Below are 12,126 nucleotides of genomic sequence, written 5' to 3'. Positions count from 1 at the left end.
GAAGGGTGTCCCATGTGCAGGCAGGCAAGAAGACAAGCATGTGGCTAACTTATAACAGAGGGGAGAGAGCTCCCCAAGAGGGTCACAGAAGCTTCCAGAAAAAGGGGCTCATGGGATGAGGCAGGCCCACTGAAGGCACAGTGTTGGACTTATCCAGCTTGCAGACAGAAGTAGATAGAACCGAGCTGGAGGAGCAGTAGATATGTGAGCAGTGTGTGGAAGTGGTGTGTGCAAAGGCTATCATGTTGAAGGAACTGTGAATGGAGGCTAGAAGGGAAGGGGTATGCACATGCTGGAGGGCAGCCCATGCTACTCACTCTCTCCTGCTGATCATCTCTGACTGTATTCCCAACAGTAAGCCAGACGTGCTCTTTATGGGGAACTTCCAAGGAGCAGGAACTGCAGAAATGTAAGGAGGACCTCCAGGACACAGACATGGACAAGATTTCCAGTGCTTCCTCTAGAATCGCCAAGGTGACACTGGGCTGTGCTAGGGATGTCTCACTCTCTTATGCTGCCTGTATAGCTATTACTATCGCTCCGGAGATTACTTCTCAGCAGCCTTTGGTACACCTGATGCATCTGTATTGAAATGACTTGTAGCCGGGACATAAAGGGTAGATACCTGACATTCCCTGGCTGACTCCTCCAAGACCCTAGTGAGTGTGGAGAGGGCTCTGGGAAAGGGCCCATCAGACCCTGCACACTGGCTGTCTTAGTCACAGCTCTACTGCTGTGAAGAGCCACCATGACTAAGACCAATCTTATAAAAGAAAATGTTTAATTGGGAACTTGCTTATAGTTTTAGAGACTTAGCCCATCATCATCATGGCAGGGAGCACGGCAGCGTGCAGGTGTGGTGCTGGAGAAGCAGCTGAGCGCTAAATCCTGATCCACAGCAGAGAAAGAGACTAGACCTGGCTTGGGTTTTTGAAACTTTAAAGTCCACTCCCAGTGACACCCTTCCTCCAACAAAGCCACACCTCCTAAAACATCTAATCCCATTAATGATTTCCACTCCCTAGTGACTAAGAATTCAAATATAGGCGCTTATAGAGGACATTCTTATTCAAGCCACTACACTGGCATTAGTTCCTGAGCTGCTAGTGGCATACTGATGAATACAAGTAAGTACCCAGAACCATGAAATGGGCCCTGATCATCAAAGAAATGGGACTTACAGTTATTTCTGCCTAGGGGGCAGAGGTAGTCTTCCTGGTGCCCACAGGAATTTGTATAACTGCAGGTTGAGGTCAGAGAGTGTCTGCAAGACAGTGCTGTGAAGAAGGGCATGACTTGTATGAGATACAGGCAGAATAAGAGGCCGTGATAAGGAGTGGAAGAGGCTGGGTACAATCTGAAAGCCTTGGAAAACTGGGATACTCTTCCATTGTTCAGGGCACAGCCTAGGGAATGCTGTTGCCCATAGTGGGCTGGGTCTTCCTTTCCTGGATTAACAATTAAAACAATCCCCAACAGACTTGCCCACAGGCCAACCAGACCTAGATAATTCCTTGTTAAGATTGTCTTCTCAGGTGGTTCTAAGTTGGAAACTTGGGACAGGGGAGTGGAGGGAGCCTGGAATTTTGTCTTGGTCTGGTTCTAGGTAGTCTGCCCAGAGTTCAACTGCGACGAGGTTGTCTCTCTCATCCAGAAGCTCTGTGAGAACATTGGGGCCATGGACCTGCAGCATGACAGGGCTGCTGTCACCTGGATAGGCATCTTCCTCCAGATGCGGGTCAAGGAGCTGGAGGACAAGGTAGCTGAGCTCAGCAGGGGATGCTTTGGATTGGTGCTGGGACTGGCCTGTGTGCACAAGTATGGGCTGTGTAGCATATACTGAGACTGAGAACTTCCACTCAAACCAGGGGTGCTAAAGAGGATAAAACAGAGAAAGCTGTTAAGATGTAACTGGTCAGTGAGTAGATGAGGGACCACGGGTGCCAGGCTCTTTTTCAGTGGAGCATACACCTGCCCCAGTGAAGACACACTGAACATGTAGGAGGAAGAGATCCATAGGACTTCTGGAGAGGGCTTTGGGGGTATAACCTACCTACCATGTTCCCCAAAGGTGGTGTGTCCTACAGGGGCCATGAACTACCTTCATTTCTGTTGCTATCATAAAGCATACTGGCCACACACAATTTAGCAAAGACAATGGTCAAACTTGTGTACAGTTCCAGATTTACAGTTTATCACTGAGGGACAATCAAGCAGCTAGTGACATTATATCCATAGTTATGAGCAGAAAGCAACACATGCATCCTTGCTTGCTTTCTGCTTCCTTCACTCTGCCATAGTTTAGGGCACAGAGCTTAGGGAATGCTGCTGCCCATAGTAGACTGGATCGTCTCTGCCTCAATCAATTAAAACAGCTCCCTCCGCAGACCTGCCCACATGTCAACCTGACCTAGATAACTCCTTATTAAGACTCTCTTTCCAGTTGATTCTAAGTTGAGTTGACAATTTAAAATAACCAACACCAACCCTAAATGCACCCCCCCCAAGAAAATGCCTGTCTCCTCCTCAGGTGGCTGAGATACTGGGTGCTATCTTGGTCCACCTGCCAGTGGTGGACCACCCAGAGGTGAGGCGGCATCTCATTGAAGGCATCCTCCTACTGGCACACTACCACCAGGAGATTGTCCTCACATCGCTTCTGAGGCAGCCGCTGCCTATGGAAAGGTAAGAGCCATGGGAGGTGGACAAGGCTAGGAAGAGCCTAAGCCTTGAGGCAGTGGGCAGGCAAGGCCCTGTGCCTGTGTCTCATATAAGACATCCCTGCCCCTGCCCCTGTCAAGCCACTGACTGAGATCCCAGGTTCATCATTTCCTCAGGTTGAGCTTGACTCTGGATCTCATAGCTTCTTCCATGCCCTAGTTGTCCCTTCTAGGACAACATCCAAAAAGCCAGGGGCATTCTCTCATGGCAGTCCTTACCTGCAGGGAACAGAGGCATGGACAAAAAAAGGCATGGCTCCTCAGGCCTGTGCCTCTGAGCCTTTGAGATATGTCAGCCTGTCTCTGTGCCTTTTAGAGTTTGTCCCAAAGTGGCAAGTGACTTAATTATGTACAGCAGTCCCCTCTTTCTTGCTTATATTTTTATTGTTTATTTCTGTGTATGTGGGTACATATGCTGTGTGTGCTTGTACCCACAGAGGCCAGAAAAGAGTGTCAGCCTCTCTGAAGCAGGGGTTACAGGTGACTGTGACTTGCCTGTGGGCACTGACAACTGAACTCAGGTCCTCTGCAAGAGCAGTACACGCTCTTGATTGAGTGCTGAGCTATCTCTCCAGTGCCAACTCCCATCTTTCTCACTGTATCTTTAAAAATACTGCCGATACCAGGGTATAGATAGAGTCATGGCAAGACAGGAAGTAAGTTTGGGAAGATATCAGAATTCACTTGGGCAAGGCCCAGAAAGAGGCCAGAGTCATTCCCCAGAAGAGCAGAGCCTGTGTCAATCAGTGAAGTGAGACCAACTTGAGTAGAAAGAAAAAAAAAATTTCCCGAGAGGCCTCAGATCCACAGCAAAAGGGGCTGACAGTGTGTGAAGCCCAGGCCTGGTACCACTGAAGTGTGGCATTTCCTAAGCGTGGCCAGCAGGGTTCAAGGGGGAGGGCTGTTCACACTTGGTGACCTCCTGAAAGTGGTGGTTGGAGGATCAGAGTTGGGTGGGCAGGGCCACATACAATGCACACCTATATCAGCAGATATGCAGGGCCTAATGGCTTTCTTGGTGGCAATGCCACATGCTAGCTGTCACTTCCTCCCAATCTTGGCTTGCTGCCGAAACACAGCGATGCAGAAACTTTTGAAGAAGGCAGCAGTTAACACAGCTTCCATTGATCAGAAGCCTGGAAGCGTTTAGCTGTTCCCTTTATTCAGGGTCACACCGGACTGCCAGTGAGTGAGGCTGGGTTTCAGATCCCAGAGTCTTGCCAGGAGCACACAGTATTGGTAGAATTCAGACTGGAGCTAAGACTTTGTTTTGGACACATCCACGCTCCTTTGTATTGGGTGTTAGGAGCAGTGTGCAGTCATCTTCCCATCAGCTTCCTATTGTTAATATTAAGTTATGTCTCTCCCCACACTGAATTTTCTGGCCTGGGCTCCTGCACTGGCTCCGTGGGTTCGAATGCACAGTTACCTGTTTCCTTGTCTATTTACTTGCTAGACTTGTTTACTTTAGCTCTTTAGACTTTTCCAGATTCCCAGGTCTCTGTACCATCTGTACCCAACACGACACGTCTCAGTACACCGACCTTTTCTTTCCCAGCAGGGCCATGGGCTTCACTTTGTGGCCAACGAGGCTATTTTCTTTCTAATTTCATGTTATTTTTGTCAGATTTTGTTGTTGTTGTTGGTTTTGATTTGAGACATGTAGCCCAGGCTGGCCTCCAACTCCTTGTGCCGCTAAAGCTGGTCTTGAACTCCTAATTTCCCCTGCCTCTACTTCCCAAATAAGGGATTTTAGACTTGTACCATGATGCCTCATGAAGTCCATTTTCAAAGGTATTGTCAGGACCCTTGTTCTCTGGAGCCTTAGTCTCTTTTGATGTGGTATATGGAAAGAAAAAAAAATTACCTTCCCGGAACATCAGCTCTAAGCATTTAACTGGTACCCCTGTGTGCATATTTTTTCCTCCATTCACTATATCTCTGTCTCCTGTGACTATTCTCCCAAAATTCCTGGGAGACATTTTTGGAGGAATAGCTGACAAAAAAAAAAAAAAAATCACTACAAGATGTTGGATGCTTCTTTAGGCTCTTGGAGGCATTGTTGGTTGTCCCTAGGAAGCCATCAAATGGGTGGCCTGGTGAAGCCAGGAGGCTGTGGCTTTTTTCTGATATCCTAGAGAAAATGAGGGGACCTGCCCTGATTATATAACCATAAGCCACTCTGGTGACCTTCTAGAATCCAACTCTTTGCTCGGGGGGGTCACAAAGGGGTGTCATGAGGAGTGCTATCCTGCCAGAGCAAGCTGCCAGAAAGCCCACCATCCTTGTCCTTCTTTGGCTAGCCACCTGACAGAGGTGTGGCTAGCCGTGGCTGAGAATGTCCCCTTCGCACGGACCATGCTCCATGGCTTGCTGGGCCGGCTGCAGTCAAGGTTCACTGCCAAGATAAATGCCACCTCCAAGGCTGACATCTGGCGCCTGGCAGCTGTGGACCCTCTGATGGTGAGTGGCAGAGGCAGGTGCTGGACCCCCGCCCCCAGGGGAGTCAGGGTAGAATCCACCAGCCTTTCTCCCTGCAGACACTGTGTACCATCCAACTCCTCATGGAAAAGATGGACCAGGATGACAAATTCCCAGACCTGTTTCCTGACCTGCTGTATACCTTCCTGCTGCAGCTTGGCAGCAGCCATGGGCCGGAAGCTGCCTCCCCTGTCCTGAAAACCTGGAGGCTGGTCCACACAGGGCCACTGCCCCAGGAGATGACCCTGCAGAGGTGCTCAAGGGCAAGTGGGCAGGAGGGAGGGACTCGATGCAAAGCAGCCAACTTGGGCCAGGGCTGACCTTTAGCTTTTCCTTTGAAGCCACTGGGCTCCACAAGTCCTCCCGGGAGTGGGCTGAAGTGATCTTACTCACCACCTTTCCCCGTGTGTGTCCAGCATGGTGTGGGTTTCAGAGTGTGGAGACCCCTGTCTCCTGCGACCATTCCCCTTCAGTCTTCCGCAGCATCCTCATCCTTGCTCGCCTCTCTCCAGGATCACCATCAAATCCATGCAGCTTTTGGTCAAGAGGATCAACAGAGAGCCCCTGGAGCAGGCCCTGGAGGAGCAGTCTGTGTGGTCCCTGCTGGAGAACGGAGGCACCTTCCTAGAGGGCGTGAGCCTGATGGCCAGGTGGGGCCAGGACTCACAGGACTTCAAGGGTTCTGCAGAGGACTATCCCTGGGCACGGGTTAGCTAGATGTCTCATTTCTGGGGTCACTTACACACCGATGGATGTCCTGGACTCTGGAGTGGCAGTGGGGCCGGAGAATGAGAGGTCAGAGACAGGAGAGGCCTCCAAGGCCACAATAGGTCCCAAAGCATTCTGGTCTCATCATCACAGCCCTGAGCACTTAACTGACTCCCCTGGCCCTACCATCAACTACCTGGGGAATAGAGAAAGGCACAGAGACACTAAGAAGTCTGACTCAGTTCCCCTTCAAGCTGACTCTCGGCTCTAGAGGGCAAGAGCAGGCCCGATAGCTGTCCCTGTGCTACCCTTTTTCTCCTCAGGCTGTGCATGCAGAACATGGAGAACTACATGCAGAGACTGGCAGAGCTGGTGCTCACAGGCATGGGTTCCGAGGTCCTGAGCTGCTGCATCAGCAGCACAGCCATCTGTGTAGAAGTGAGGTGTCCAGCCCCGGGGGGTGGGGAGGGGTGCCAGCGGACAGCGGGTAATTGTCTATGGGCTTCCTAGGGTGCCGCATCTCCACAGCGGGCATCTGTTCTTTGAGGAGCAGAGTTTAGGGGACAGATCTTGGTTTGTGTAGGTATCCCCTCCTTTGCTACACCTGGTTTCATTATTTCACCTGAGGCCTGATATCCTGGGCAAGCAGAGGCTGAGACACAGCTCGTGCCCTGAGGGAACCAAACAAAAGTTTGCTTCTCTGCTTGGGCTCGGAGGGACTCACCTCAACACACTTGAAACAGGGAAAGGCATCATTGGCTAGCAGGACCTAGTTACTCAGTTGTATGGCTAGAACATTCTCGAAGTCTTGGAGGAGCTGGCAGGAGACCTTTGGGAGAAATTTTGTGGCATGATGTCTAGTTGCTATAAGAACCAAACAATGGCCCTGGGCAGCTATCAGCAACTGTTTACTGAAAGCCTCATAGTTAAGATGTATTCCTGACTTGGGGGGTGATGGGGAACCAGGTTATGGGTAGGGAGACAGCCACAAAAAACGTGTGGCTGGATTCCAGTAAAACCCTGTGGATGCTGACAGGTAAACTAAACACACTTTCCATGTGTCACGATCCCTCGAGACATTTCCCGTCATGTGGACATGTGGAAATGACCCTTGGCTTTGGACTGCACTCCAGGCATCAGGCTTTCTTGGGCTCATAGATTCCTTCTATGTCTGTGCCCCTGTAAACTATTCAAAGTCACGACAGGAAGAGAGGTACAGCTTAAAGTGGCCGAAAGCCGGGCTAAGGGTCCGATGCAGGGGCCAGATGCAGTGGCTGACTCAAAGGGCTTGGTGAGAAATTAGGACTTTGTCCTGTGGGGCTTGTAAAATGAGGGTGTGGTCATCACTCGCCACTCTGGCCCTCCCTGGGATCTCCTCAGAAGGTTTAGAGGAACAGAAGAGCTACAGCGGATTGGGTGGTCTCAAGGAATTAGACGTGGCAACGGTTACTGGACTCTGCCCCAGAAGCCACCCAGGTGATGTTTAGTTTCCTTTAGGTATCTTTAAAACATGCTCACGAGCCCAGAGGACATGTCTCAACACATAAAGTGCTTATTGTACAAGCCAAATGACCTGAGTTCAGATCCCCAGCACCCTCCGAAAAACTGAGTGTGCAGCTATGTCTGTAACCCAGAGCTGGTAGGGAAAGTGGGGAAGACGGGGAGATCTGGGCCAAAAAGATCCAGGTTCAGGGAGAGGCCCTGAGGGCCAGGAGTCGTGGGACATGCCTTTAATCCCAGCATTCAGAAGTCAGAGACAGGAGGATCTCTATGTGTTTGAGGCTGACTTGGCCCACATAGTGACACTCTGTCTCAAAAAAAAAAAAAAAAAAGTAAAGAAGGAAGGACACAGGCCTCTGCATCCTACTATGTGAGCACACATATTCATAATTCAAAAACCACCCAGGGGTTCTTGAGCATGTACATACATATGCATCCCACTGGCTCGGAGTCTCGACACTCTTGACTACAAGCCCAGTGGAGATTCTGTCAACTGACCTGAGTTACACTTCTTTCACGTTTCCGTGCAGAGACTGGTAGGTGAGGCTCTTACACACGGGCAGCTCCTGTCACCTTAACGGAGGAAATGAATTACACTATACACAGGTCTCCACAGCAGGCAGCACTTGAGTTCCCTGTACATTTCTGTACTGAATCCTACAGCAAGGCCGAGACAGCGGTACCTTTTCTGGATGAGAACACAGAAGCACCTGGCCCCCTCCCTCCTGCCCATAGAGTGGCCTTTCTGTTTATCACTCCTAATAATGACTCCTCTGCCTTAGTGCTACGCCTCGGGTAACTACAACGCTCCCTTTTCTAGTTCATGAGTGACCCGGTTTTGCACCAGGAGAAGCTGCTGAGGCCGGTGGTGCTGATGCTGGAGAAGGGCGCAGGGCAGGACAAAGATGAAACCCTGCAGGTGCTCTCTCTGCGTGCCTTGGGCAACATGGCTCTCGGTGCTCCCCGGAAGGTACCAAGCTGGCCTCGGTCTAAGATCTCTGGACTGAGGGCTATGTGGGCACACACCTCCAGGAAGCTTGGGGTACTGCTGAGTGATCTGAACTCCTCTAGGTGAAGCAGTATCGAAAACTCCTGCTAGAAAAGTGCCTGGGCTCCCTGCAGGGACGCGTGAGCAGCAGCGCCATGGCTGAAGGCATGGAGGCCCTGACCAAGGTCCTGGCTGAGCTCCGAGAGGGAGACATAGGATCTTCTTTTGAAGCCATCTCTAAGCAGTGCAGGGCTTTCTTCGACAATGTGAGTCCAGACAAGAGCTCCCCACCCTTACCCCATATATGTGTGCTCTATTGCTTTAAGAAAATACCTGAGATTGGATGACATACGAAGCATAGCAGTCCATGTAGCTTATAGTTCTGGGGTGTGTGATGTCTGGAAGGGCCTTCTGCTGGGTCGTATAAGCTAGCTTGGCTCCTTAGTAGAAAGCCACAAAGGTCACTGTAAGAATGCCACCCTCAGCACCACATCTAATGCTAATGACTTCCAAAAGTCTCACCTCCAAAATGCCATTTAGATACGATCTGGGGGACTAAGTTTCCAACACATGAAATCTAGGTTGGGGCACATTCAAGCGATAGCACTCCATTTTTCGCAAAGCCTGAAGAAATGATGTGTCCCAGGGCAGAACAAGCTGGTCCTACATGGAGTGGTAATGTTCCTTGGGACCTTACAACAACCATGGCTTATGCTAAGAGCTGGAGAATCAGCACCTTACAATCTGAGAGCTCAAGTGCTTCCATCCTGTGATGGGGGAGGAGTTCCCAGTAACTCACTGGGGCTCACTCACATTTTGGCAGCACCTCTGGAGACTGGTGCTGGGCAGGCAATAGAGTGTGTTCAAATTCCACACAAACTCTTGTGCGTGCCTTTGGGATACACTTCTCCACACCCCAAACCCCATCTCCAAGCTAGAGTTATGCCTGGTCTCTTGAGTGCTACATGAGCCTCGAGGAAGGAGGGACTGCCCTGATGGAAGGATCCAGAAAGCTCTGTGGAAGTCTAGGAATTGGAACTGTCCATAGAGAAAGGCTGAGGTTTTGGTGGGTTTCCTGATGACAGCCTACTTGTACCTCTTGGTATCAGGAGAGTGAGACGTTGCGGTTGAAGGCCTTCGTTCTCTTTGGGAAGCTTGCAAAGGTGGTTGGGATTTCCAAGAAGCATTTCTTCAAAGGGGAGGTGAAGAGAGGCTGGGTCTCCCTCCTGCTGCACTGCCAGGACCCTTGCCCCAGCGTGGCCCAGGTAACACCCTCCCCCCCCCCCCGCACCTGTGTCCTATGATCTGGGGCCACAGTGACAAAAAGAGAAAGGGGGCCTGGCATCTGCTGGCTCAGTGAATTACGAGTTCTTCTATTCTCCATCTGCCCCATTCCTTCTGTAGGCTGGGACAGGGGTTATCCCAGGGACTCCTAAGCAGGCTTATACAAGGCTTCTCTGTGAGGGTGCATGCCATGGCTCCCCTTTGCTCTAGTTGCTGACTACAGCTATTGTTTGACTATTTACTTTTCCTTCTAGAATATTCAGTACCTTACAGGCCATGTTGAGGTACTTGAACTTGGTCCCACTTAAAATTGGCCTTAGACCTCTCCTTACGGCTCCCTATGGCTGGCTGCTAGGGCTGTCGAGAGTTAGGAGGGCTTGGCTTGGTCTGTCACATCTCTTTAAGGACCCAGGTCCTGTGAGTGAGAGGAATAGGGTGGAAGACAGGAAAGTAGGAAGCCTGTCTATCCCAACTAAGCTGGCTTCATCTCCCGGTTGCTATAAAGACAAAGGTGCTGGCTGAAGGAGCATGTGAGGGGCACCTGTCCCCCAGGGGCTTATTACAGATGCATGAGTGAGCTCCCAGGAGCCTCCAGCCTGACTCTTCTTTGCTCTGGAGCCCCTTCCTGGGGCTGCTCTCTCTCTTCTTAGGGGAGACTCCACCCAGCGCCCTGCTTGTTGATGTCTCTCCTGCTGTCTTGTGCCCTGCATCCCTTCAGGCATGTGTGGCTACCATGTTTCAGTGTGTGCATTTCTGGGGCTGGAAGTCCCTGGAGAGTTCCTTTGGTCACAGCAATGACAGCATCAATGACCAGATGACAGTTTTTCAGACAAACATGTGCTCCATCCTGGTGAGAAGGCCAAGTGGGGGACAAGGTTGGGCTTATGACCCTATTTTTACCTTTTACCATGAAAACACTTAGCAGGACAATGTAAGGGTACCTATGTTAACATTACTAACTGCCACAATCAGAGAGTAAAGAGACAAAAGTTAATTTTGACAATAGAATATATTTAGCCCCAAGTAACCAGATTACAGAAATTTTAAGATATGATCAAGGGAAAACTTGTTATGTGGTATTTTTGCATCTTTGTTGGTTGGTTGGCTACAGTCTTCAAAGTCCAGGAAGGTCCCTGATAGGAAGGAATGCTCTCTGAGAGCAGCCTGTCCCCAAGTCATGTGATCTTCCACAGCCAGGGGGCACTTGTTTTTGTAGGCCCAGAAAAAGCCTGCTGTTCTCTGTGGCTTCCTGTTGGAAACAACAGTCTTCATGAAAAACAACTTGTCAAGGATCAGAATTGCTGCCTGCAATTTGGCAGGTGAGACAGATGTATCCAGATGCAGGGGGGATCTTGAAGCCATTTAGTCAACCCCAGGTTTGGATGGGGAGACAAGCACTGAGCTGGGAGGAGTGAGCTCTAGTCTACCTTGCAACAGCAAGTCTCCCAGCCCAGTTTCATGCTTGCCTGCTCCTGCACACTGCCAACTTCAGCCAGATGAGACACTTGACTGAGGTCCTCATAGGTCAATCTGTGCCTCTTGCAGAGAGGCAGCCAGTCCTGTGGGCCTGCCGAACCCTCACTGGAGTTAAGGCATGACTGGTCATTTATCATTTCAGGAATTATCATGAAGCAGCTGTCTGCCCATTATCTGAAGAAGATGGACCTTGTGGGACTTCGGAATTGTTAAGTAGTGCTGACTCAAGTTGTAGAAATCTATGGCTGTCACCTTTGAGACCATGCTGAGGAAGGGGCTGGTGACCCTTGGTTGTAGACTAATGGGGATGAAGGAGTAGCTGGACCTAGAGAGACGGCTGAGAATGTAGGGAGGGATTTCCAGGAAGAGCATTTGATGGGTAGAGTCCATGTCGACACCATTCTCAGATATTTCTGCTGTCCCTGACCCAATTCCACAGCCAAGGCCTGTCCCTGTTGGTGGTGTCAGGCGGCCTGACAGGTCTGTGGAGAGTGTGGGGACACAAGTTGCCCTACCTCGGTCTGTGGTGGGTTGAGTGCATGTGGTTCTGACCAAAATGCCTGTTCCTTTTGTTCCCACTCAGCTCTCCAGGACCTACAGCTAGATTCAGATGCTGGGGTCAGGAGGGTGGCCTTGGAGACCCTCAAAGTCCTGGACAGCTGCAATCAGCACTGGCTCCTGGCTTCACCCAGAGGACTACCGTAGGTGGCCCTGATGGGAACTGCTGCATCAACGTCACATCTGCCCAATGCAAGGCAAATCATTTTTCATTTGTAGAAAAGCTGTTGTAAAAGAATGAGTATCCATCCCTCCTCTCCCTCTGAAATATACCTCCATTGCTCTCCCAAGCGCAGGCTCCTGGCTGTATAGACACCACATCCCAGAGCCAACCATGGGGCAATGGGCAGCTTCGGCCCTGTAGGCATCCACATCTTCATCCTATGCTGAGCCTTTGTGGATGTGGACAAG

The 12,126-nt window shown here is 50.5% G+C and overlaps 1 protein-coding gene across 1 annotated transcript in view; it reads left to right on the top strand.

The window, feature by feature from the left end:
- The window catches only part of Mroh2a (maestro heat like repeat family member 2A), a 34,037-nt gene extending 22,175 nt beyond the window's left edge, over positions 1-11,862 (top strand). Inside the window, exons 28-41 of the mRNA XM_028755428.1 lie at positions 356-474; positions 1,607-1,759; positions 2,531-2,685; positions 5,024-5,183; positions 5,261-5,454; positions 5,714-5,851; positions 6,233-6,347; positions 8,230-8,379; positions 8,481-8,663; positions 9,507-9,662; positions 10,400-10,531; positions 10,898-11,000; positions 11,300-11,365; positions 11,741-11,862. Coding sequence (XP_028611261.1) covers positions 356-474; positions 1,607-1,759; positions 2,531-2,685; positions 5,024-5,183; positions 5,261-5,454; positions 5,714-5,851; positions 6,233-6,347; positions 8,230-8,379; positions 8,481-8,663; positions 9,507-9,662; positions 10,400-10,531; positions 10,898-11,000; positions 11,300-11,365; positions 11,741-11,862 — 1,946 coding nt within the window. The remainder of the gene's footprint in view (positions 1-355; positions 475-1,606; positions 1,760-2,530; positions 2,686-5,023; positions 5,184-5,260; positions 5,455-5,713; positions 5,852-6,232; positions 6,348-8,229; positions 8,380-8,480; positions 8,664-9,506; positions 9,663-10,399; positions 10,532-10,897; positions 11,001-11,299; positions 11,366-11,740) is intronic.
- The last annotated feature ends 264 nt before the right edge of the window (positions 11,863-12,126 follow it).

This window comes from Grammomys surdaster, unplaced genomic scaffold (genome assembly GCF_004785775.1).
Source record: "Grammomys surdaster isolate TR1022 unplaced genomic scaffold, NIH_TR_1.0 126059, whole genome shotgun sequence".
In the NCBI taxonomy this organism is placed as follows: domain Eukaryota; kingdom Metazoa; phylum Chordata; class Mammalia; order Rodentia; family Muridae; genus Grammomys; species Grammomys surdaster.
Note: the sequence above shows the minus strand (reverse complement) of the source record. Positions and strands in the feature narration are given on the sequence as shown.